The sequence below is a fragment of the Protomyctophum parallelum genome, assembly GCF_964188405.1.
Source record: "Protomyctophum parallelum genome assembly, chromosome: 15".
Lineage (NCBI taxonomy): Eukaryota > Metazoa > Chordata > Actinopteri > Myctophiformes > Myctophidae > Protomyctophum > Protomyctophum parallelum.
In genome coordinates this window covers 20,457,288-20,482,080 of record NC_139710.1, presented here as the reverse complement: position 1 = coordinate 20,482,080, position 24,793 = coordinate 20,457,288, and the positions used below count along the sequence as shown (strand labels likewise).

Here is a 24,793-nt window from a genome sequence, read left to right as displayed (position 1 = left end):
TTGCTCTACGCTGCACCACTTTAATTTGCAGTTGGGTTAGACTTTTTGGATGAAGCTGTCCCAAACATGCTAATTGTGTACCTTTTTGGAAACCAAACACGTGCAACACTGCAGGCAGCAGCGTCTCTGCCGGTCCCGCCCTGTCAGCGATGGAAAGTAACATTTTACACAGTACAGTACATTTTCGTCTCCGTCGGGTGGACACCACTTATCTCCAAAACTGTTACTTTTCAGGATTCACAATTCAAAAACGGTAAAAGTAGCAGATACTGCTACTTACTGTAGTACTCTTGATGCTTTTGTGTGACTATAGTTAAAGTATGGAGATAAGAGCAACCATTTACTACTCATGTACACTGCATTTTTCAAAACGTTCTACAAATTCTTGAAAGGGTTATGTAGTTTTACTTTAGCACACTGTGACTACATTTTGAGACTTTTTGTTCTTTTACTCAAGTTAGAATTTTTGACATGGGCCTTTTACTTGCAGTATTCGAGTATTTTTAGGCTATTGCTACTTTAACTTGAGTTAAAAAAATAAAAATGATTCTTCCAGCTTGGCGCCCTGCTGGCCTGGCCTGTGCTCTGCTGGGTGCATGAGGGCTTGTTTACTGTGGTGCCAGAGCTGCTCTGGAGCCACTTCACTTCACCAGCATGTGCTGAGTGTGGAGCAGGTTTCGCCTTCTGTTTGTTTAACCCTCCTAACCCTGTCTACTTAGTGTGTGAAGAGAGCCCGCGCCCAGGCATCCTAACCCTGTCTACTTAGTGTGTGAAGAGAGCCCGCGCCCAGGCATCCTAACCCTGTCTACTTAGTGTATGAAGGGAGCCCGCGCACAGGCATCCACGTTTTTTTTTTCCTTCTTTTTTGAGCACATATGATATGGCTACATTGATTAGAGGAAATTGTACGGATCAGTGCCAGGGGGAAGTAATTGAACACGACACGTGCTTTGACTTCATGGTGGGTTGGTTGTATATGGACATTCTATCAGCAGCTTGTTTGCAAGCTACATTGTCGGTGTCTTCATCGCATTTGTCAAAATCTGAATCTGCCCAAAAAAAGAAAGAAAAAAAAAACTTCCATCTTCGCCTCTTGGAAGCCAAAACGACACCCAGTCCATCTCCACTGTGTTCTGTCAAATATCCCTCCATCCCCATGTGGGAATTACTAAAGGTAAGACATTTTATCCCCTTTGATATGTTTGCTGATAGATCGTCCAACATCAATCAAAACGTAACACTTTAATTGAGGGCCAAGGAGCTGCTTGAGGCTAAAAAACTTTTTTATTTCGACCCCTTTTTCATTTGTGATGTGAAACTTCAAACAGAAGGTTTCAATTTTTTTTGTTGGTCTCTTCTTGGCAGAGCCTTCAGCCCACCGCTGGCTCTGGCAGTGGGCTTACATTAGGCTCTTTCCATTACAGGGCTACAATAATAGGGGCCACACCAGAAAGAGATGCAGGGCCATGTTTTATACTAGGTGCTAGCCGGCCGCTTTGGCAACCAGCCCCGTGGACCTGTGGCTGCTGCGGTGAAAGAATGGAGGAGGGGATCTGCATGGAGGGAGAATTAGTACTTAGGAAGGATGGTAGTAGTAGTAGTGAGGCTATTTTGGGGACTCAATGAGGCCTGGGTTTATTGCCCAGCTTTCCGAGGCCGCAGCGCTGCAACAAAAGCATCGAGGGAAATGAGTAAGCTGTAGAGCGCGACCAATGCCAGATATTTGGGTCCGATTCCTCCCCGAGTCCTAGACCACCGATTAGCAATGGTTTGAACCATATTGTGTCGGATTCAATTCCAATCAATTAAAGAAATGTCTGTAGATCTGCCTAGAAATCTGTTCCCATCTGATGGGATGCAAAAATTGATATGCGGAACAGTGTGGGTATCTCTGAAGGCTGCGATTTTGAAATGGAAATGGCTGCTGGCACAGCCTGACAGTGTTGGAAAATACATTTACGCAAGCATTGTACGTAAGTAATTTGTTTAGGTAGAGTACTGTACATTTCATTTACACATCTACTTGAGTGTTTCTATTTCTTGACACTTCTACTCCACTACTACTACTACTGCCAAATATATTTTCACTCCATTGCCATTATTTGACAACTTTATTTACTAGTTACTTTGCAGATTATTAACGCAAAACATACATTAACCAATTAAGTCCAATTTTACACTATACATTTTTTTTATGGCTATAAAAATAGTCTATACGAGCTCACTACACTTTTACTTTGGCACTGTTAAGAATGTTTTCATTCGAACATAGGCCTTTTACTTGAGTATTTTCATATTGTGGTGGTATTGTATTACTTAAGTAAAAAAAATAAAGAACTCTCAGTACTTCTTCCACCAATGGCTGCTGGCGAGTAGAAGGAGAGGCAGCCCCCTCCTTCAGCCCCAGCCCCCCCCCCCCCCCCCCCCCCCCCCTCCAGTGTGGAACTCTGTAACCCACCACAGCTGGCCTGATTTGGCCCGCCCCTGTTCTTGCTTACCCTGACATTAATGAGCACCACAACAGTAATGGCTACCAGGGCGCTGTGGTATAGACTGCATGATATTGGAGGTTTGATTTGAGGTCTGTGGCATTTCTTTGTACTAATAATGTGACGCTGACGTGAAATGTCGTCGTCTTTGTGTTTTGTTTCGGAAGGCATCCTATAGCTTTAAATGTAAGCATGTTTGTGAGTGTGTGTGTGTGTGTGGGGGGGGGGGGGGGGGGGGGGGGGGGGGCTCACCTTTAGTAGTCTGGAGTTGGACCCCTAAACCCTATGTGCAGTACTTCATAAACCAGGTACTGCACACAGTGCACAGAGGTCTATTTTTCCCTCTCTGTCCACACCAAATGTCTTCGCCAAAAATAGTCGATCTACAAGCTCTGTACATCACGGCAGACCTGCTATTTTCGCCAAATGTTTGCCTATTTTCACAGAATGTGTGGGAAAAAGTAAGCTATGTACGCATGGCTGATAGAGTTTGTATTGACGGCGGTGTACATAACACACAGCACATTTCCAGCGGTTGTATGTATGCGTATCATGTAGCCAGCACTTGTTCACTATAATGGACTCACACTGCGAGGCTGCTGTGATGGAAATATTGCCCCTGCAGTCAAGCTCGTTCGCCTGTTCCCCTGAAGCGCCAAGCATATAATAAAGATGGAAGGAAGCTCTTTATGTCAGCCCTCTGCAAGGAAACAGTCATCTGTAATTATCGCTTGCCTTTCAACCCTCATAGCAAACACAACAAATAAGTGCTGTAGCGTGCCCTGGCAACGCGCTTCAGCGAAAACGCCTGTTTGCTTGTTTGCATGCTTGTTTGTTTGTGTTCTGGAGATCACATGACCATGGTACCATAACTCCCCCCCCCCCCCCCCCCCCCAACAAACTCTACCCCTCCGAACCCCACCCCGCCCGCACCCCCACCCCATTTCGGAGCATCAAGTGCATTTGAAGTCACAATGTGGAAGTCATTAGCCGCAAATCCGTACAAATATAATAACAGGGTGATTAACCCTCTCAGAATTATCCTGCGCTCTTTTTTTTCCTCTTTTCTTTTTTTTCTGAAAAAGGCTGCTCTTGTTGCCGGGTTTGTGCGGTGTGTTCTTGCGAGCGCAGGGCGAGTCTTTCTCGTCGTCCTCCTCCTCTGTTTCCCGGACTTTTTCTATTTGTAGATCTGCATATATTTTATAGGAGGAGGTTTTTTCTTTTTCCCCCTCTCTCGCTCTGCCTTTCATGCGGTGGTAGTTCTGTTTCCCATCACAGCCTGTGATGAGACCACAAGAAAGGCCTGGCCCATGTGACGAGAGCGCCACGGTCGCTTGGTGACAGGGAAAGGGCGGGGTGTGTGTGTGTGTGCGCGCGTGCGTGTGCGTGTGTGCGCGCGTGCGTTCGTGTGCGTTCGTGTAGGGTGCTCTGAGGTGACGATAGCCCAATCAGTGCACCATGGGCACCTCATCACGGACGGGGAGTGGAACACACGGCCCCGCGCCACTTAACCCATAGCGGGCCTGCTCTTTTTTTTGTTGTTGACGGATGTGTGGCCGTCCACAGGGCTTTTAAATGCTCCATTCATCTTTATGATGGCCTCACTTATCTCAGAGTCCCTGCGGATCCACTGCTTCCCATTCCCACCGCAAGCAAATGGTGCCTTAAGACCACATCAACCCCCCTCCGGCGGGCCGCAAAACGCTGCCATATTTACCATCTCGTCCTGGAAGGCGAGCTTTTGGCCACAGCAGGCGGAGATGATTGCCAACAGCAGTTCCTTCCAAAGCAGCCCGTGTGCAGACAAGCACCGCCACTCCACTCCACTCCACTCCACTCCACTCCACACTTTAAAAACTCCAGACTGAAAGTACCTCAGAGGTGAGGAGACATAACATTTACAAAGTCACTTTGGATAGCTCTTTTTTATGCAGTGCGTTGAGCGCTGCGCACAGCAAAGTTCAGCCCATCACTCCACTCCTCCCACAGAGTCGGCATCCGAAGGACAGGGCCCTTATTTCACACACACACACACACACACACACACACACACACACACACACACACACACACACACACACACACACACACACACAGACACAACAGACTCCCCATAGGTGCATCACGGCACAATTGTGGCGAGAAGCTAAATGGCTGTCTTCTGTGAAGCCATGTTCCACTTCAGTCAGCAGGTCTCAAGGTGGATTTACAAATCCGCTGGCTGTTGTCTGTGCCGCCGAGGGAGAGGAGCCATTTTTACAAAACATAAAGTGCCCTCATAATTACAGGATAGCCCAGCACCGCTGAAGCAGCAGCAGCAGCAGCAGTAGTAGTTGTAGTTGTGTTGTAGGTAGTCGTAGTATCAGCAGCAGGTCTGAGGTCTGCTGCACCGCCAGTCAGGTGAGCTCTCTGTCACTGTCAGCCAGACAAAGGCTGGCTGACGGGCTCTGGATCAACAGCAACTCCTAAACGGCTTTAATTAAAAGCAACTTTGGCTCAGTCATCACACCGAGAGCGCCTCTGGGCCCTGGGCTTCTGATTTTATGCTCAGATGAAGTGTGGTTCTTTCGGGAAGTTGAAAGAACGGTGTGAACCCTCTCTCTCTGTGTGTGTGTGTGTGTGTGTGTGTGTGTGTGTGTGTGTGTGTGTGTGTGTGTGTGTGTGTGTGTGTGTGTGTGTGTGTGTGTGTGTGTGTGTGTGTGTGTGTGTGTGTGTGTGTGTGTGTGTGTGTGTGTGTGTGTGTGTGTGTGTGTGTGTGTGTGTGTGTGTGTGCGCGCGCGCGCGCACCTGTGTGTATATTATTGTGTGTTGATGTTGCAAACTTGTACTTAGTTTTTCGTGAATCTTGTACTGTATATTCTAGAATCTAGGCTAAACAGTGAACACATGACACAAGGATAGGAAAAGTTGTGTATCTGTGCATTACATTTTGTTTGTTCATTAGATCATAATGTGAACAAAGCTAATACAACGGTGCCAGACATTTCAAAACAACAGTGCCGGCAATAAGCATTTACTAATTGCCCCTTGATTCCTAAAGAAAGGGACAGTTTTTCGCTATATCATCTGACATACTGTAACCTATCTGAGATATTACCAGTGGTTCCTCTTGAGCAACACCCGTCTCGCCAAGCGGCTGCAGTGGGAGCACTTTAGTTTAGTTTAGTTTAGTTTATTAGTTGTTTTTTTCTCCATACAAAAACATTCTTCTCCGGTTTTATTTCTTATTCTGGAAAAGAAAGGTATAGACCGAAGGCCTAAGCTTATTAGGTCTACCCTTTTGTCATTTAACTTAAAATAATACAAATAAACTTTCATAATGTGCTGAATAACGAAGTGAAACCAAATGGTGTGTCAGGCTGTGTATTTTTACACTGTTTTGCCGGAGGCACATGTTTATGAACATTTAATCTTATCTTATCTTATCTGGTCTCTTGGGAAAGAGTTTTGCTGAGTATGACGCTATAGTATGAACTGGCTCAAAATCGTTTTATTTGTCACGTCACAGATTCACAGGTGTAAATAAGTGGGTGGAATTATTTTTTGTTTGTGCGCGCTCCTCAACAATGTTGTAGCATTCCGTGAGAAGAGAGGGGGAAAGCTCATTAAAACAGAGATATATGCACACAGTATATACATATCCATACAGATAGCTATGTGATACAGTTCATGATGAACATTAGCATCACGCAGGTGTGTACATGTTGCACATTGACGGCGCCAATTTCCTCAGATCCTATTAACAAACGTAGAGCGGCTGACTTCCTGTCTTCCTCCGATTGTTCAAATTAATTCCAGAACCTTGCTGTAGGCCTATAGGGCTGATTTATGCCAGCTATTGCTGGCAAGTGACATAGAGTGACACAGAGTGGTACAGCGTGATGATGTGTTCAGTTGTGACGCTGCTGTGGGTCAACGCTGCTGCGACAGCTAAGGGTCTGTAAGGCGGGGAAGACACCTCCCTCTGCAGCGCTGGAGGTGGTGACTTCAAGTCATTGTTGTCGGGCAGAAACGCCTTATCTCCATATTTTAACTCATAGTATTTTTTCGTAAATGAACGCCTAGCCTGAGCTAACGTGTTAGGTTTCTGGTCTAGAGGGGCGGGTCGCGGCTGAGATTTGCGCACGCCCTGATTGGATCTCATCGATCTGTCCGTCACCCCCGGCCCCTCCTCTCCCCCCTAGTGCAGCGCTACGTCACATCATTTGGAGCGACGCCCACCCGGAAGGGTTGACTCCCACTTTTAGACCAGAGCGGCCAATGCGTTCCTCCAGGCTTTCAATTTTTGCACCAACAAAAATGAAAGCCTGGTACAGAGGCTAATGAACGCCCTACTTCGCGTCACACAAACGCTTCAAAGGTAGCAGATCCACAAGTGTTCTGAGCTTGTCGATCTGCTACTTTTTGGACTTAGTATGAGGTTTCCACCCGACAGAGGTGAACGCGGTAACTGTCCCGCAACAATGCGTTAGACCTCTGGGTGATGGGTTGCTGAGGTGGAGCGCCACATGCCCACAACTACCATCAGCTCCCAGTACTTCCCGCATGACTTGCCGCACCCAAGCTGTGCTAGTCGTCATGCGCTGAGCTGGCAGTGCCCGGGATCGAACCCATGACCTTGTGGTCCAAAGGCGAGAGCTCTACTGACTAAGCTACCCGGACAGCGGCGGACACTAGTAAAAGGACTGTATTAAAATAAATCTCAGAGTAAAAGTACAAAATATTGGTACGCAGTATCGCATCGTGTGAGCTTGTAGCGCTGCTATTTTTTTAATTGCCAAACTATAAAATTAGGGCCAAATTGGTTAATGTATGATTTCTTACAACTAATGTGCCAAGTAATTGTTTGCGAGTAAATAAAAATTTGCCTCTGAGATGTACTGCGGTATAGAAATACAGAGAGCTCAAGCATGGAAATGCTCAAGTAAAGTAAAGGTACCTCAAAAGTGTACTTAAGTACAGTTATACTTGAGTAAATGTACTTAGCTCCTTTCCTACCCCTGTCCCCTCTGTAAGTGAACAGACACCCAAGAAGAGACCACAGAGTGTAGCAGCAGAGAAGAGGAGGGAAGAGGAAAAGCGGAGGACAACGGAGGGAGGCGATAAAGAGCGAGTGGGTGGGAGGAAGCCAGAACAGCTCGGGTCTAATTTATACTTGGCTGTTCATCGTGTCGCGCACCACACAAACACCCGATCCACAAGCTCACAGTGGCGTCCGCACCGTGGCGGCGCCTTGCGATCTTGTAGATCGGCTATATTTCCCGGCGGCGTGCACATTAACACAGACGGCGCGCAACTAGTGTTTAACTCAGGCTTGGTTTTTTGGACTGCATGCAAAGCGGGGAATCAGACTTTTGCACCACAGCTGGCTCACCATGGGGGCATAATGACTGTCACATTGCGAGGCATGAGCTCATGCTCAAACTGAGACGGCGTGGCGATGATGAAAGGGACCGGTCAATTGGCTCACCATGTACATAGCAACGAGAGCCTCCCTGGAGCCCGGCCAAAACACAAATCTTCTGCTGCAGTGCCGGGCGGGAAACCTCCTAGCTCCTTATTTCAACTTTTTATTGTTTTTGTTTCCTTTTTCTTGCCCTAATCTGCCCTAATTTGACAAGCTACAGTGTCACACAAAAGTAGCAAAATTTAGCAGATCTAGAAGCTGAGTGTCAGCTAATTTGTGCTCTCTTTGGAAATCAATTGTGAAAGTGGTTTAAATCTGTCTGTGGGTTTTATACATTATTTAATCAATGAAAAGTATTAAGAGCTTGTGACTAAATAGGTTCTTTTCCATTTCCTGAAAATCTTTAACGGTTTTGGACATGAAAGGTTTCCACCCGACATCGACGAAATGTGGAAGTCTGTTTGATTGACAGGAAACGATAGTAGGCTGTTTAATACCGCCGCATGTGTTCTCTCGCATTACAGCAGCCAGGCTAACACCTCTGAAGCTAAATGCAAATCCATTCTAAAGCATCAAGAATTTGTATGTTATCGCATTGTCCCAGCCGTTGCCCTTGTTGTGACATGTCTGGATTTTTGTGCGTGTGTGTTTAAACTTTTAAGCGACAATACAAAATATAAAAAATAAAGACATATGTTGTTAGTGTCAGATGTTTTTTGTGTGGATTAAGTCATTCCTAATGCCCTGGCTACATTGATTGAGCACCCCCGGCAGTCAACAATTTAATGGAATTCATGAGTTCCTGCAATATAACTATAACATTAATAATTTATCAAAGCGCTGAATGAATATCCCAATTTTAATCAAAGCAGGAATTCAGACTTTGCGGCTAAAGCCTAATTTGTTATGCTTCCTCATGCGACGGGCGTCGTGCGCCAGACATAGCCGATGTACAAGTCCACAACACAGCACTGGTGCGGCGTGTTGTGGGCTTGTAGATCGGCTATGTTTGGGGCACACCACTGCCGTACGACGAAGTACAAATCGGCTTTAAAGCTGTCTTGACAGGAGGTCGCCTGAGGCTGAGTGTGATGAGCTATGATGGCTCACTCGCCATTGTTTATATGACTTCTCTGTTTCAGAGAAGAAAAGACTCATTCCGACCATTGTTTTGCTTTGGGGACCATGCTCTCTCTCTGTCTCTGTCTCTCTGTCTCTGTCTGTCTCTGTCTCTGTCTCTCTCTGTCTCTGTCTCTGTCTCTCTCTGTCTCTGTCTCTGTCTCTGTCTCTGTCTCTGTCTCTGTCTCTCTGTCTCTGTCTCTGTCTCTGTCTCTGTCTCTGTCTCTGTCTCTGTCTCTGTCTCTGTCTCTGTCTCTGTCTCTGTCTCTGTCTCTGTCTCTGTCTCTGTCTCTCTCTCTCTCTCTCTCTCTCTCTCTCTCTCTCTCTCTCTCTCTCTCTCTCTCTCTCTCTCTCTCTCTCTCTCAGTCACACTCTCTCTCTCTCCCTCTCCCTCTCCCCCCTCTCTCCATTTGTTCTCCCCTTCCACCATATGGTTGTCATATATTTCCTGGAAATTCAAACCATGTTTGCTTTAGCTGTATATCTGCAGGTCTCATTTTTTTCTCCTTCTAAGCTCTTGTGAAACTCGGGTTGACATTAATTGAAACAATACCAAGTCGTGATTGATCTCACTTTGACACGCTCAGGCCAATGGTACGAATTGAGACTGGGCAGAAACTACAAGTTATATTCCAGAGACTTATCGTCTATTATCATTCCAAATGCATATATATATATATATATATATACTAGAATTTTGCGTCCGCTTTGCGGCCGCTCATCCCAGAGTTACTTTGCCGCGCACTATGGGAAGAAGGAAATTGCGGGAGTTGACTCCACATGTAGTAACGGATGGGTTATTAGTTATTATTATGTGTCCTTATTAGTGTAGTGTAGTGTAGTCAACACGTTATGGCTCATACACACTGCCCGGTATTTCCTCCGATTATGCTGTCGGGGATCATTTTTGGCGCTGGCCGACAAAACCGCTGATCTGACGTTAAGCGGTGCCCAAAAGGTAGATCAGGATCTACCAGTATAGATCACAAAGGCTTTGCAGTTAGACCACATGACATGGCCCTAAAAATATATATAATTTTAATATAAAAAACGATTTTTGCATCTGCCACTTGAGATGACCTGAGATGACTTGATTGATTGACATCAAAAAGGGCATGTCAGCTCAAAAACACAATGCAATACTTGTTGTTGCGTACAATCATCAGTAGCAAAGTCAAATACCAAAAATAAAAACCCTACCATTTCCATTTCCCCCCCTCTATTTCCCATTCCATGTGCGTTTGTCTTATAGTTCTCTGGCCTCACACACACACACACACACACACACACACACACACACACACACACACACACACACACACACACACACACAGTATTGGCAACAAATTGCACTTGAAGTACAGTACAGTTGAAAATAGCAGATCTACCAGCTCACAATGCATAATCATGTACTGTAACATATTCTGTTTCTCAGAACACACACACACACACACACACACACACACACACACACACACACACACATACACATACACATACACATACACATACACATACACATACACATACACATACACATACACATACACACACACACACACACACACACACACACACACACACACAGAGAATTGACATCAAAATGTACTTTACAGTTGAAAATAGCAGATCTCCAAGCTCATGATGCAGCAACACAAACGTCCAACATAGATAAAAGTAATTACTCACCTACTGCTGCAGGTCCATAAATAATCCCATTGTTGTTCAAGATGCATAATAATGATTGTCGCGTGGTTTAGCGACGACTACCACAGTCCACATACCACTATGAGAGGAGAACGACACACACGTGCGACTACACACACACACGTGCGATACCGCACGCACGCAGCGCACGCAGCATTGATGTGTGTTGCTACGAAGCAGCATTGTGTTGCTACGTGCGATACCGCACGCACGCAGCGCACGCAGCATTGTGTTGCTACCTTAGAGTATATACTCTAAGGTTCCCTGGTATAGATGATTATATATACTAGTCCTTACCCGTTCTGATATATTTCAACTTGTATAATATATTTGTGTGTGTTTGTGTTTTTTATGAATAAAAACAGCAGTATAACATTAAAGTATTCTTCCAAATGCATGGTAGGGAAACATTTTCATGGCAAGAGCAAGGACCGCAACATTTACACTTATTAGCCCACAGAGGCCCATTTGAAAAGTATCAAGGACCCCCAGTTTGACATGCACCTATATACTGTATATGGACAGTCGCACAGATCCAATTTGCAGGTGGATTTGCGTCCAAAACGGTCTCAATTGTGAGCTTTGGCTTGAGAGAACTCATGGCTTTTGCAACCTGTGATGTTGTGGGCTTGTAGATTAGCTGTTTTCACCGGAGCGTGCGCTGTAGCCACTTCACGCTGTGTGTGTGTGTGGCTTATGTTCAAGACTGCAGTTGTATCTCGTGTTGTGTTTATAGCGAACTGAAAACGGCCACGCGATGACGCACGCGCACACATACGCATGTGCGCACACACAGCTGAAGTAGTTTACACACACACGTTCACAGCGAAAGTAGTCTGCACACACACACACGCACGCACACACACACACACACAACCTCCGTGTTGGCTGGGGGCGGTGTGAAAAAGGGTAGGTGCGTGGAATAATGCGCTAGGGTCCTTGAGGCTGTTCTTCGTGGCATGTTGTATGTAGTAATTGTGTCGATGCGTAGGCTACTTTTGGGTCCGAGTTGTTTTCCTCGTGTGGGTCTGATGCATAGGTCTGATGCCTGCCTGGGGGCGTTGTGAAGTGCATTGGAGAATGCAAGGGGAATGTTGCGCCGGAAACTGTGTCCCAGTATTAATCTGTGTCCTCCCAACATGCATTTCACTGGTGACACGTGATTTGCGGGGAGATGAGTTGTTCAGTACTGCGCCCAATTCACTAATAAATAAATTAATAATCATTAATGTGTCAAATCGAAAAAAGGGCTCCGTTATGCCCTCCATATTCATATGGTCAATGCCTGTGTGAAAAGTGGGAGCGATTGGTGCAGGCATTGAGGAGATAAGTGTTTGTTTCTTACAGACAGACACACAGACATTCGGTGAATTATAGTATGATATATATTCATTCCGTGGTTAAATCCCTGTATGCTACCCACATATTGGTAGCCTATATTAGCCCAATATTGGCGTTATGCATTTCACTTGAATAATGTTGTGTGCGCACGTGCGGAGAAAGACAGTTATTTAAAGAAAATCAAGATTATAACGTCCTGTCTCGCTGCCGCCGTGTATAGGCTGCACGGCTATTCATGTGTGTGTGTGTGTGTGTGTGTGTGTGTGTGCGTGCGTGGCGAGAGAGAGAGAGATCGTGGCTTCCAGGCGTGCGTGTGCGTGTGTGTGTGTGCGCAATGAAATGTACTTGGCAGTATGGCTGGCAGGCGAAATGGCGAATTCGAACGGCGTAATTGTAATAGTTTGGAACAAACCAAAATCTGTCAAAGAACAATATTTATGTAACTAAGAGATTCGCTGAGAGAGCGATATTTAATATACAGAGATTTAGAAGGAATAAGCAAAATCGCGAGGCGAAAGTTCCTCTCCTTCCTTGTATTTTTCTCCTGCGGGCTGCGGAGTCCGGACAGTGGACAGGAGTCAGGACTGTCAGGGAGACTCGGAGATCAGAGCAGCACAGGCTGAGAGGCAGAGCTAGTAGCCAATGAAAAGACGGAGTAGTAGTTGCCAGGTTCACGAATTGTAAGCGAGTCGTAGTGTGTGTTGAATGGCATTTGAATGGCATTTGTGGGCTTGTGAATGAATTTTCTCACATGTAATTTGTGCTCACTTGCATAGAACTGGCGAATTTAGCGTGGTGACAGGGCAACAGTGTTCCGGGGGTGTGGGTGCTTCGGGCGATAATGTTTGTAGTAAACAAATGCATTGGCGGCGTGAGTGTGGACGGGTGGCATTTTTGGTGGCAGTGCCAGTGCTAGTGTTTGGCGGGTGGTGTCGAGTTTTGCCGTTCGGCGCGATAGGAGGAGATAGCGTTGCAACACTGCGAAGGTAAGTGTGTGACGTCACTGCTGTGTGAGTGTGTGTGGGTGTAGTGTGTAAGATGGTGTTGTGGGTGTAGCGACGTAGCTGTTGTGGCTTTGGGTTTCTTGCCATGTGTTGGGTACAACTTTACAACTATTAAATTATATATATATATATATATATATATATATATAATCCAAGACCATTGACTCAACCTTAGATTCTCAAACAATTATATATAGATGTATTGGATTTGGATGTCTGCCTGTAATATGCCTGCTTAGAATCACTTATTCTGATCCTTATCTCTGTAGTCTGTACACTGTCTCTTTAACATCGGGTCCAGGGACCACCAGGGACTTAAATGGACCCTTAAATGAAAACATTTGAGAATCGTTGTCACACAATTGACCTTTATTAGGTGTCACACACAGGGGTCATCATCATGTTGGCTTGTGGTGGACACCACAGCTCTTAACACTCTCTCTCTCTCTCTCTCAAATGGAACCAAATGGACCATTTGATTCCGTGTGTATACTCTCAGAGTTATGAGGGTCCGACTCCTTGCTAATAAAACATTTGAGAACCACTTGCACTAATTGGACTCCTAATGTGCTATAGTGTCATAGCAAATCAGTGTCATACATACTGTAAAACTATAATGGTGTGTAAAACAGCTAGATCTAAAAATGTCCCATGGACAAGGCCAAGTCTTTGCTACGGACATATTGATGAGCCCAGTGGACACATGCACAACAGACAAACTTAAAACTGCTTTTAATATTTAATATCATATTGTTTATGTCCCTCAAAGTTATTTCTAATGGTTTGAGCCTCAATCCCCACTCTGATATAACCAGTCCTTGTCATTTCTTTCTGGACTTTCAAAGCAGTTTTAGCTGCAGTACCACAATGTCCTGAGGTGGTGGGGGTGCTGATATGCAGATTATTTAATATTTGAGTCATTATAATACTGATGCTAGATAAAACCAGTCTTGTTTCCAATATGCCAGCTTGGAAAATCAACAATGGTGGACATTGTAAACAAAGTGGAAATGCAAATTTGGAACTGAAGACTGAAGAAGAGGAGGAATTATACAAAGTAGGGTGACATTGATGACATCACGATGAGGACAAAATCAGTTGAGCTGTCCCTGAGAGCAATTTCCATTAAAGCACCCATATGATATGAATGCCTGATTGTTCAAAATTGGTTATTTGTGGGGATAGAAAACACATATGGGAGCCCCAAAAACACAAAAAATGTTATAGGTCCTTTAACACTCTCTCTCTCTCTCTCTCTCTCTCTCTCTCTCTCTCTCTCTCTCTCTCTCTCTCTCTCTCTCTCTCTCTCTCTTTCTCTGGCCCGCAGAGTGCTACACTGCTAATGGCGAGGACTACCGGGGCCTTCAGAACCAGACCAGCCTACAGGGGGGGAAGCCCTGCCTCTTCTGGAACGAGACCTTCCAGCACCCGTACAACACGCTGAAGTACCCCAATGGAGAGGGTGGCCTGGGGAGCCACAACTACTGCAGGTGAGGAGGGAAACCTACAAAAAGCCATGTTTCTATATATCAGTGGTCCCCCCCCCCCCCCCCCCCCCCCCAGAAGCAAAGATTTGACTTACTCTGAAAGAAAGTTTTGCACCACATTTGCACCACATTTTCACAATTTTTCAAAAATAGCAGATCTACAAGCTCGTAGTGCTATGGGCTTGTAGATCTGCTATTTTATGTTATACAATAGCTAAAGTATAACATAATGCTTAAAACACCAAAAGGGGTTCCCGTTCTGAATGGGTTAAGCTCTTCAAACCTACATACTTTGACTATTTGAAAGTGGCAGATCTACAAGCTCACAAGCTTGTAGACCTTGACATGAAAATGTTTGAGAACCACCCGTTTAAACAATAATCAAACAATTTGGATGTAAGCCCAAATAAGCAACTACATTTTAGAAACAAGCCCAAAAAACCACAACCCGCAACTACCAATATTTACAAGCAACTTTACAGAAAAACAAGCCTGACGTCGCTTATAATAAGCAGACCTTGCAACACTGCTTCGACTGCATGAACCTAGTGAACCGTTCCGTGCCATCTCTAACAGGTTCATGAGGTTCTAGTGAACCGTTCCGTGCCATCTCTAACAGGTTCATAAGGTTCTAGTGAACCGTTCCATGCCATCTCTAACAGGTTCATGAGGTTCTGTTCCATGCCATCTCTAACAGGTTCATAAGGTTCTGTTCCATGCCATCTCTAACAGGTTCATGAGGTTCTGTTCCATGCCATCTCTAACAGGTTCATGAGGTTCTAGTGAACCGTTCCATGCCATCTCTAACAGGTTCATAAGGTTCTAGTGAACCGTTCCATGCCATCTCTAACAGGTTCATGAGGTTCTAGTGAACCGTTCCATGCCATCTCTAACAGGTTCATGAGGTTCTAGTGAACCGTTGCGTGCCATCTCTAACAGGTTCATGAGGTTCTAGTGAACCGTTCCATGCCATCTCTAACAGGTTCATGAGGTTCTAGTGAACCGTTCCATGCCATCTCTAACAGGTTCATGAGGTTCTAGTGAACCGTTCCATGCCATCTCTAACAGGTTCATGAGGTTCTAGTGAACCGTTCCATGCCATCTCTAACAGGTTCATGAGGTTCTAGTGAACCGTTCCATGCCATCTCTAACAGGTTCTTAAGGTTCTAGTGAACCGTTCCATGCCATCTCTAACAGGTTCATGAGGTTCTAGTGAACCGTTCCATGCCATCTCTAACAGGTTCATGAGGTTCTAGTGAACCGTTCCATGCCATCTCTAATGGGTTCATGAGGTTCTAGTGAACCGTTCCATGCCATCTCTAACAGGTTCATGAGGTTCTAGTGAACCGTTCCATGCCATCTCTAACAGGTTCATGAGGTTCTAGTGAACCGTTCCATGCCATCTCTAACGGGTTCATGAGGTTCTAGTGAACCGTTCCATGCCATCTCTAACAGGTTCATGAGGTTCTAGTGAACCGTTCCATGCCATCTCTAACAGGTTCATGAGGTTCTAGTGAACCGTTCCATGCCATCTCTAACGGGTTCATGAGGTTCTAGTGAACCGTTCCATGCCATAAGGTTCATAAGGTTCTGTTCCATGCCATCTCTAACAGGTTCATAAGGTTCTGTTCCATGCCATCTCTAACAGGTTCATAAGGTTCTGTTCCATGCCATCTCTAACAGGTTCATAAGGTTCTGTTCCATGCCATCTCTAACAGGTTCATAAGGTTCTCAGAACCTCATTCGGGCCCTGCTCAGGATGTAGTAGTTACCGGAACTAGTACTTTCACATGTTTTCTAAACTCAAAGCAGATCAGCTATTTCGCTTTTTTGTATTCGTTTTATTTATAAAGTACCCACAGTACCTGGTTATAATCAAAACAAGAAACCATCGCAGAACTTCACTGATTCTGGGTTACCCTAGTCGGTGATAAGAGCCATTAGTGTTAGCCTTTGAAAGTGTCATGCCTGATTTACAGTATATTAGGTTATGTGCCACGACCCCAAAATAGCAGATCTACAAGCTCACATGTCGCAGTGTGACGCAGTCCTAGCGTCTCAATATCTGCAGGCCATATCTTACAAAGCATTCCTTTTTGAGTAGAACTTCCGTAGTAACGTTGTAATGACAATATGGAGCTACCAGAGGCTGCCAAAAAGACGACTAAAATTAATACAACAGTATGATTTTAAGCTAATGTACACTTACAGCACTGATGTCGGGCAGAAACCTCATTTTTCCATATGTTAACTACAGCGTCAAAATCAAAAGCAGCAGATCTGCAAGGTCATTTCGAGCTTGTCGATCTGCTACTTTTGCTATTTTGGAATTATAATTCCTAGGACGTCTGGAGACGTCTTGGGCACGAAGTACTTTTTTGAAGACATCTTCCTAGACAAGGCCTTAGACATGATTCATAGCCGAGAAGACCACTACACCTAAAAGTTTGAATAACATTATTAATATAACTAGAGCGGTGCCCGTGGGGCCTCTACAGCGGTGCCCGTTGGGCACTGGCCTACTCGGAACAATGCAAGTTGGAAATGTATGCCCCAACCCAGATATTATGTCTGTGTCCCTTTTATGCCCATATATGGAGTTCTTTGTCAGGCATGCCCAGATGCAGACGTCAGAACATCATGTGATGTCGTAACAGCCAGGCCAGCTCCATGGAGATCTAGGGGTGATCAGGTGTGATCAGTAGGCTAATTTGGGCCCTGTAAAGGGCCTCTAGAGCAGTGCCCGTTGGGCCTACTTGGAACAGTGCAAGTTGGAAATGCATGGCCCACCCAGTTATTATGTCTGTGTCCCTTTTATAGCCATATATGGAGTTCTTTGTCAGGCATGCCCCAATATGGAGTCTATGCAGATGTCAAAATGATGTCGGAACAGGCCAGCTCCATATATGGACAGGGCCCTGTCCAGAGCCCGGGCAGAGGCCTTTTGTGGCGGTTCTGGAGAACCATGGGTCCGACCAACTGGACACCGGACACTGCACACCATGTGGTGGTGCGGAACGCGCGTGTCGAATTTTAAATTGGTGGGGCGAACTGTTCTCGAGTTACGTGGATTACACACAGACAGACAGACAAAGAGACTTGGTGCATTTATAGATGGACATATTATTTTTGAGGGGCGCTAGCCCCTCCTATACACAGGTTTAATGTTTGTCTTGTTTGTTTTGTAAACGCCATTGACAATGAAGAAGTTTGGACTAGCTCCCCCGGATCTTAACCCGGACCTCAGGGTATAGGAAATGCTGGCCTACACACACAGGTCTGCCTGTTGCCCCGAAGGTTCCAAAGATCAGACATTATACATTACACTTCTGAATATCTTTTATCAGTGAATATCCCAGCAGAACGTGTAGTCCTGTCAACACAAGGACGCAGCCATTGCATGCTCAGAGTCACAACTACAAGCACATCTCCATCCCTCATCCCAGGAACGTCAGAGGGACATGGCGCGGTGGCTTTGGGTCTCCAGAAAGCCCCAATCCATCCGTCAGTCATGCCCCATGTAGGACTGTCAACGTTTGCATGCATGACTGTCCAACTTGTGTGTTTGTATTGAGCCGCACTCCTTTCGCGAGTCAAGACAAATTTCAGCGGAGAGAGACTTCCAGAACAGTGGCTTGGCCCAGATAGCCGAGCCATGAGAAAAACCGTACATCTCTTCCCCCCAAAAGCCTCTGAAACGGTTTCTCTAAGTCACGGTCGTAAACTCATAAAGCAACAATGCTTTGAAGTGGCAATGGACGGATTTGTTTAAACTTGGCCCCGGACGTGCATTCTGAAGATTTATGCGTAGGGATATATACAGCGGATTGAGGAAGGCTTTCGCCACACATTAGAAGCTTATTATATTCGACAAGTAGAGCAAAAATGGACATCTTCATTGTTTAGATTTGACATATTTTGGCAATTGTGTGATACAGTGAGAAATATCCCCCCCCCCCCCATACTGTCTACACACTAACAGACCATGGCTTTGTTACGTCTTGACAGAAGGGTTTCAGTCAGTATGGACTCCAGTCAGGATTGAAGCTCAGTCTATTTCAGTCCCCCCAGACAGACTTCTCTCAGACTGTCTAAAGAGTCTCTCATCAGCGATGCACAGTGAAATCCCCCGGTGATCATTTAAAAATTCGTAACTACGTGTGTACAAATGTGTCTGAAAGTGTACCTTTGTACATTTTCAGAAATGGTTTGATTTGTTGGGATAGGGGATATGGGGGGAATCCATGCCTCTGTGTTTGATATATCCCCCTCTCTGGTCATTCATTTCTTATCCTTCATGTTTTATCCCTGCTGTTCTGTACATACTGAACCCCTCTTGGGGTTCTGTACAGTATGTAGCTTACAGTATTCTATTAAATTCTGCTATATCAATATTTGAAGTATTTCAGAAAACGTAGGTCAGTGTTGATCATATACTGTAGGAGGTTTCCACCCGACAGAGACAATATGCAATCCTTTAGGGAAATGTAGACTGTCGCTGTCGGATGTGTTTGATGTTTATGTTTGTGTTTTTAATCACAATTAAACAATTTAATAAGTAAAAATGTGTTAACCCCATTAACCCTGGCGTCCCTATTTTGACCGAATGTGGTCATTTAAAAAAAATGCAAGAATAGCAATTCCTCCAAGCTCACAACAACGCATCGCGATGGGACACGTTGTGAGCTACGTAGTATAGAGCTTCTATTTTTGCTATTTGTCATACAAAGAACTACATGGTTTAAGCTGTTAATTTGTTTAAAAACTAATAATTGAACCCTGCTCTCAGAGTCAAATGAACACCGAGGATGTTACTGTGTTACTGTGCAGTGAGGAGACTGATTCTCAATAGATAAGAGATGGCCTTTATGAGTCGTTCACACAAGCCTTTGTTACGTGGCTGTTTTCCGGATTCCATTTCCCCCCAGGAATAGGTGGAGAATGTAGGGGGGTTTGCGAAAGTGATATCTCCTGTTTTCATTGTGTGTGTGTGTGTGTGTGTGTGTGTGTGTGTGTGTGCGTGTGTGTGTGTGTGCGTGTGCGTGTGCGTGTGCGTGTGCGTGCGTGCGTGTGTGTGTGTGTGTGTGTGTGCGCGCGTGTGCGTGCGTGTGCGTATACTTCTCAAAGGTTGGTAATACACGTTTCTGACAAAAAATGTAATAAAGTAAAGTAAAGTAAAGTAAAATGCTTTAGCTGAGCGGTGTGTGAACATGCTCACAGGTCAAACTGTACAGTAGGCCTGCACCATTGGATCAGATTCAGAATCATTCTCATCTTTATTGCCACTTCACATGATCACAGGATTAAGATAAGACCGCCAGAGGCAGCACAGCAGTTAACACACCGTTACAGGCCAATAGAAAGTAGTGTGAATCAGTGATGCTCAAAGTGGGGTCTGGGTACCCATAGGGTTCCTTGGATGGGGGTTCCAGGTGGGGTCTGGGTACCCATAGGGTTCCTTGGGATGGGGGTTCCAGGTGGGGTCTGGGTACCCATAGGGTTCCTTGGGATGGGTGTTCCAGGGGGTCCTGACTTCCCAGCAAAATGTGTTGATACAGCGTCACAATAATTTTAATCACTTTTTTTATTTTACTGTATACGTTGGTTATTCAAAATTTCAGAAAATAATAATAATAATAATGAAAGTATTGGAATGTTTTGAGTCATTTTGAATTTCTTTTAACACAAATCTTCTCTTCTGGGGGTCCCTAGCAGCTGGCACAAAACATTTTCAAATGGGGGTCCGTGGCCCATAAATTCTTGGGTTCCTAGGCACAGCAGTTTAGTATAGCACGAAAGCACAGAGGTCATGAAAGAACATTAATATGTTCTTTGTTATCGGCAACAATGATGAAACGTTTGTCTCCAGAATTCCCCTATATGACGTGCACACGTCCCACAGCCGTGGAACATGCATAAATATTTGATCTATGCTGGGTTAGCCTTGAAACATGCGTGTGTATATGCACAGTGCTCAGCGTGTGTACAGTACATATTTATGTTTACCCAACACATGTGTATTTGTGGGTGTACGATCATTCACATGCGTGCACACAAATGTACACATATGCATATACATTGTGCATGCGCACAATCCGCACATGTGCCCACATGTACATATTGTGTAGTGTGTGTACAATGTGTGTACAATGTGTGTACTGTGTGTGTGTGTGTGCGCTCGTGCATGCGTGCGTGCGCACACTTGCACTCAAGAGGGAGAGTGCTCCCACCACAGACGGAGAACCATATGGGAAAGGGATTTAGACACCACAACAAAATTTGGATTTCAAAACTCCTTATTTACATCTGTGGCCTGTGGCTAGTCAAATTCTGTTTCCATTGACCCCCCCCCCAACTATCCCACTTACCTCTAGCACTAACAACTCTCTCTTCGCTCAGCCATGTCTGTCTGCCTCCATCTCTCTTTTGGCACTACAGAAGAACTGCAACCTTTCAATGCGTGGTATGACCGAGATCGTGAAGGGGGTTAAGCCCGGTTAAATAGCCAATCGGCAAGTCCACAACGCGTCGCAATTGCTATTTTAAGCATGTGATATTGAGCTTTAAAGTCACTGTCCAGTCCACACATGATGTCCCATGGTGTGGTTGAAAATCTCTGTCCATCTTCAACCGCTTATCCAGAGTTGGGTCACGGGGGCAACAGTTCCAGCAGAGATTTCCAGACTTCCCTCTCCACAGTTACATTAGCAACTTCCTCCTGGGGGACCCCGAGGCATTCTCTCACTTGTGACCCCAAGATAGACCTGCACTGCACAATCCATCGGTTTCCTGCTGAGAACCATGGTTTCAGATTTAAATTCTCCCCTTAAAAATTATCCCTGTTCAATAAATGTACATCCAAATCAGTAACATATTTTTAGCCTATATAGAAACCTACACAAACTCGGGCGGATGGTCAGGATCGAAACATTGTGAATAGAAAAATTAACCACTATTAAAACTTGGAGGGGGAAGTGGAAGTGGACCTTTAACCACGTAAACCTCTTAAATATTTCCTTGACCGGGGTCCCCCAGGGATTTATCCTTGGCCCCTTCACTTTTACACAGAATATCTTCCCCGAAAGAATCAACAACAATGTTGAGGAGGATATGGGAGAAGGAAATGTGATGAAATGTGGTGGAGAGGGGGGGGGGGGGGCTGTCTGATCCCAGCGCCAAGGGGGGTTTTATGAAGCGAGGGCTGAGGCACAGGTGGATAACATGAGGCTAAGAAACATCGCATGTCGTTACTTGAACACACGTCTCCGAGCGGGGAGCGGATGTACAGGGATTAGAGAGGCGTGTGTGCGTGTGTGTGTGTGTGTGTGTGTGTGTGTGTGTGTGTGTGTGTGTGTGTGTGTGTGTGTGTGTGTGTGTGTGTGTGTGTGTGTGTGTGTGTGTGTGTGTGTGTGTGTGTGTGTGTGTGTGTGTGTGTGTGTGTGTGTGTGCGTGCGTGTCTGTACGCGTGTGTCTGTGCGCGTGCACAGCTCAGACAGTGAAGCAGGTGCAGTGGGGGCGATGGGATATCAGGATTGAAGGAAGTGGGTCTCATAAACCCCTCTGTTCTCATCTCATTGTAGGGTTTTCCCCAAACCGATTAAGTTGAAAGAGCTCTGTGATACTAGAGACACAGAGAGAGAGAGACCTCATAGTCCCCACTTTTCATCTTTATGGCTCTCAATAAAATAGCCCAGTGAAAACGGAGAAGAAATTTGGAAACCTCACATTAATCCCGCCCAAAAAGGAGAGCGAAGTCCACTCCTATGCTAGCTTGTTGGCTAAGGCTAAACAAGAGTAATTATTATTCAATAAATATGTACCATAATCATACACTCTCAGGGTTAAATTAACCCTGCTCTTGTGACATTATCAGATATAATCACTTTGTGCTTAACGTTCCCTGCCATTCCCGTAACGTAAATAAACTTTTAGTCTGGCCGCCCGACGATCCCGTAAGTTACATGATAAGGGTCTTTATATTATTTAATCCATGTTTTGATCCGATCGAGATTCTAAGATTTTCTTTGATAGGCTCCTCTGATCTTTCTCAGGGAGTTAAGGACTGTACCAAAGACATCACAGAAAGGTAGATTGATATTTTAGCTTAAGAGCTTATTAATAAACTCTTCCGCACACCGAGACTAGACTCCCCTCTGCTGTCTGCTCCATTAGTATGAGAGTGTGAATTGTGTGATGGTTTGTGTGAGTGGTCATTTCCTGGCTATTTGTATGCAGGTTTGTGTGTGTTCGCTGCCAGGAAGGAATTTATGAGTGTCCACTATACTGTAGCTGTGAATGCCATTCCCTCAAACGGATGGGATAATGGCAGTGTCACAGTGAGTTATGTTCCTTGCCTATATTGTAATTGAATCCCCATGATGTCAGGTGTAGATCTGAGATTGTGGCGTGCCATCACACGGCCATCAACATCTACAGTACATGTTCCAACTGGATGTAGCACAGGCCACCTGAATGCAGCAGACAGGCCACTTGAATGCAGCATGGGCCATATAGACACAGCACAGGCCACCTGAATGCAGCAGACAGGCCACTTGAATGCAGCATGGGCCATATAGACACAGCACAGGCCACCTGAATGCAGCAGACAGGCCACTTGAATGCAGCATGGGCCATATAGACACAGCACAGGCCACCTGAATGCAGCACAGGCCACCTGAATGCAGCATGGGCCATATAGACACAGCACAGGCCACCTGAATGCAGCATGGGCCATATGGACGCAGCACAGGCCACCTGAATGCAGCATGGGCCATATAGACGCAGCACAGGCCACCTGAACGCAGCATGGGCCATATGGACGCAGCACAGGCCACCTTAGTGCAGAATTGGCCACCTGAATGCAGCATTGGCCACCTGAATGCTGCACGGGCTACCTGAACCATGTACAGGTCCACTGAACCGAATGAGCATTCATGTGATGTTTGTCCAGAATGTCATACTGTACAATCCACCGTGTTAAAGCTACAATCGGTTGATGTTCTACCTGGGATTTGAACCTGGTTCTACCGCCTGTCAGACCAAACTTGTACCGATCTTCTGAGACGGAATACCCACTTGGAGAGTATGCTGCATTGCGCTTATGAGCCTCAGGCAGTACTGCTTGTCAACCAGACGTCAGCGTTGGAATTCCTTGATGGAAGGCTGACTTATATTGTATTAACATAGTCTACCATACAGATATGTTGAAATGTTTTGTTCCTTAAAATGCGTTCCGGATTGCAGCTTCAATTTAACACATTTGTGCACTCTATGGCGTTACAAATGGATAGATTAACACCAGGATTTGACTGTGCATGTGTCATCACGAGGGACCTTGTTAGTAACAGTTGATACAAGCACCATGTCTCTGGGCTACATTTGACAGATCCTAATCCACCAACTATACCCCCCAAAACCCCATAGTAAAACAGGCCTCTCGAAATTACGTCCGATCAGCATTCCTCCACGCTCACTCTGTCCTACAAGGCAGAGGAGGGTCTATACTTTCATCTTCATCGTGTAAGCGAAGATCCCTTAGAAAGCAAGCACACGGTTCACGTTAGAGAGAACCTTCTGTATACGCGGGGATGGTTACTCGCGTGTTACTCGCAGGTTTTCTGCAGATTAATTTAAAACGCGATGCCTCACATATATTCGTTCTTTTTTTTGTGTGGTAATTATAGCAGCGCGGTGCCAGGGCCTTTAAAGATTATCATACATTTTTATGACTTGAGAATGTGGAAAATGGTTATTAAAAGAGAAAAGCTTTTGAACAGCGGCCAGCAAAGAACAGCTGCTTTTGTCTTGTTCTCAGATGTACTGTAAAAGCCCGCAAACTGCCTTCAAACGCGAGCGCTTGAGAGAATGTTATGCCCAATAGAACACTCCGTCGTACGAGGGTGTCTCGTGGAGACAATAGCAGATAGCAGATCTACGACAGCAAACTGTTTTCCCACCATGGTATGTAAGTATATATGATCCAAAACGGTTATACTTTTCAGGATTCAAATTCAAAAACAGCGTAAAGCTCAAATTGCGTCGCTTCGATTTTGTGTGACACTGCAGTATGAACAAGTAGGACATTGATTTACAAAATAGAAAAAAAAAAACCCCACAGAAATTTCTGCTCAACAGCAATGATATATCAGACTGTAGGCAAAAGCAACGTGATGCACCCGCTGGTCGAGTGGTCCAGGCGCATGCCACATTATGCTCTGGTCTGATGAGTCCCGTGTTCGA

General features: G+C 45.3%; 1 protein-coding gene across 2 annotated transcripts in view; it reads left to right on the top strand.

Moving 5' to 3' along the window:
• kremen1 (kringle containing transmembrane protein 1) overlaps positions 1–24,793 on the top strand; it is an 86,919-nt gene that overhangs the window by 15,869 nt on the left and 46,257 nt on the right. For both annotated transcript variants that reach the window (XM_083784116.1, XM_083784115.1), the window contains exon 2: positions 14,395–14,557. In XM_083784116.1, the coding sequence (XP_083640242.1) occupies positions 14,395–14,557 (163 nt within the window). The remainder of the gene's footprint in view (positions 1–14,394; positions 14,558–24,793) is intronic.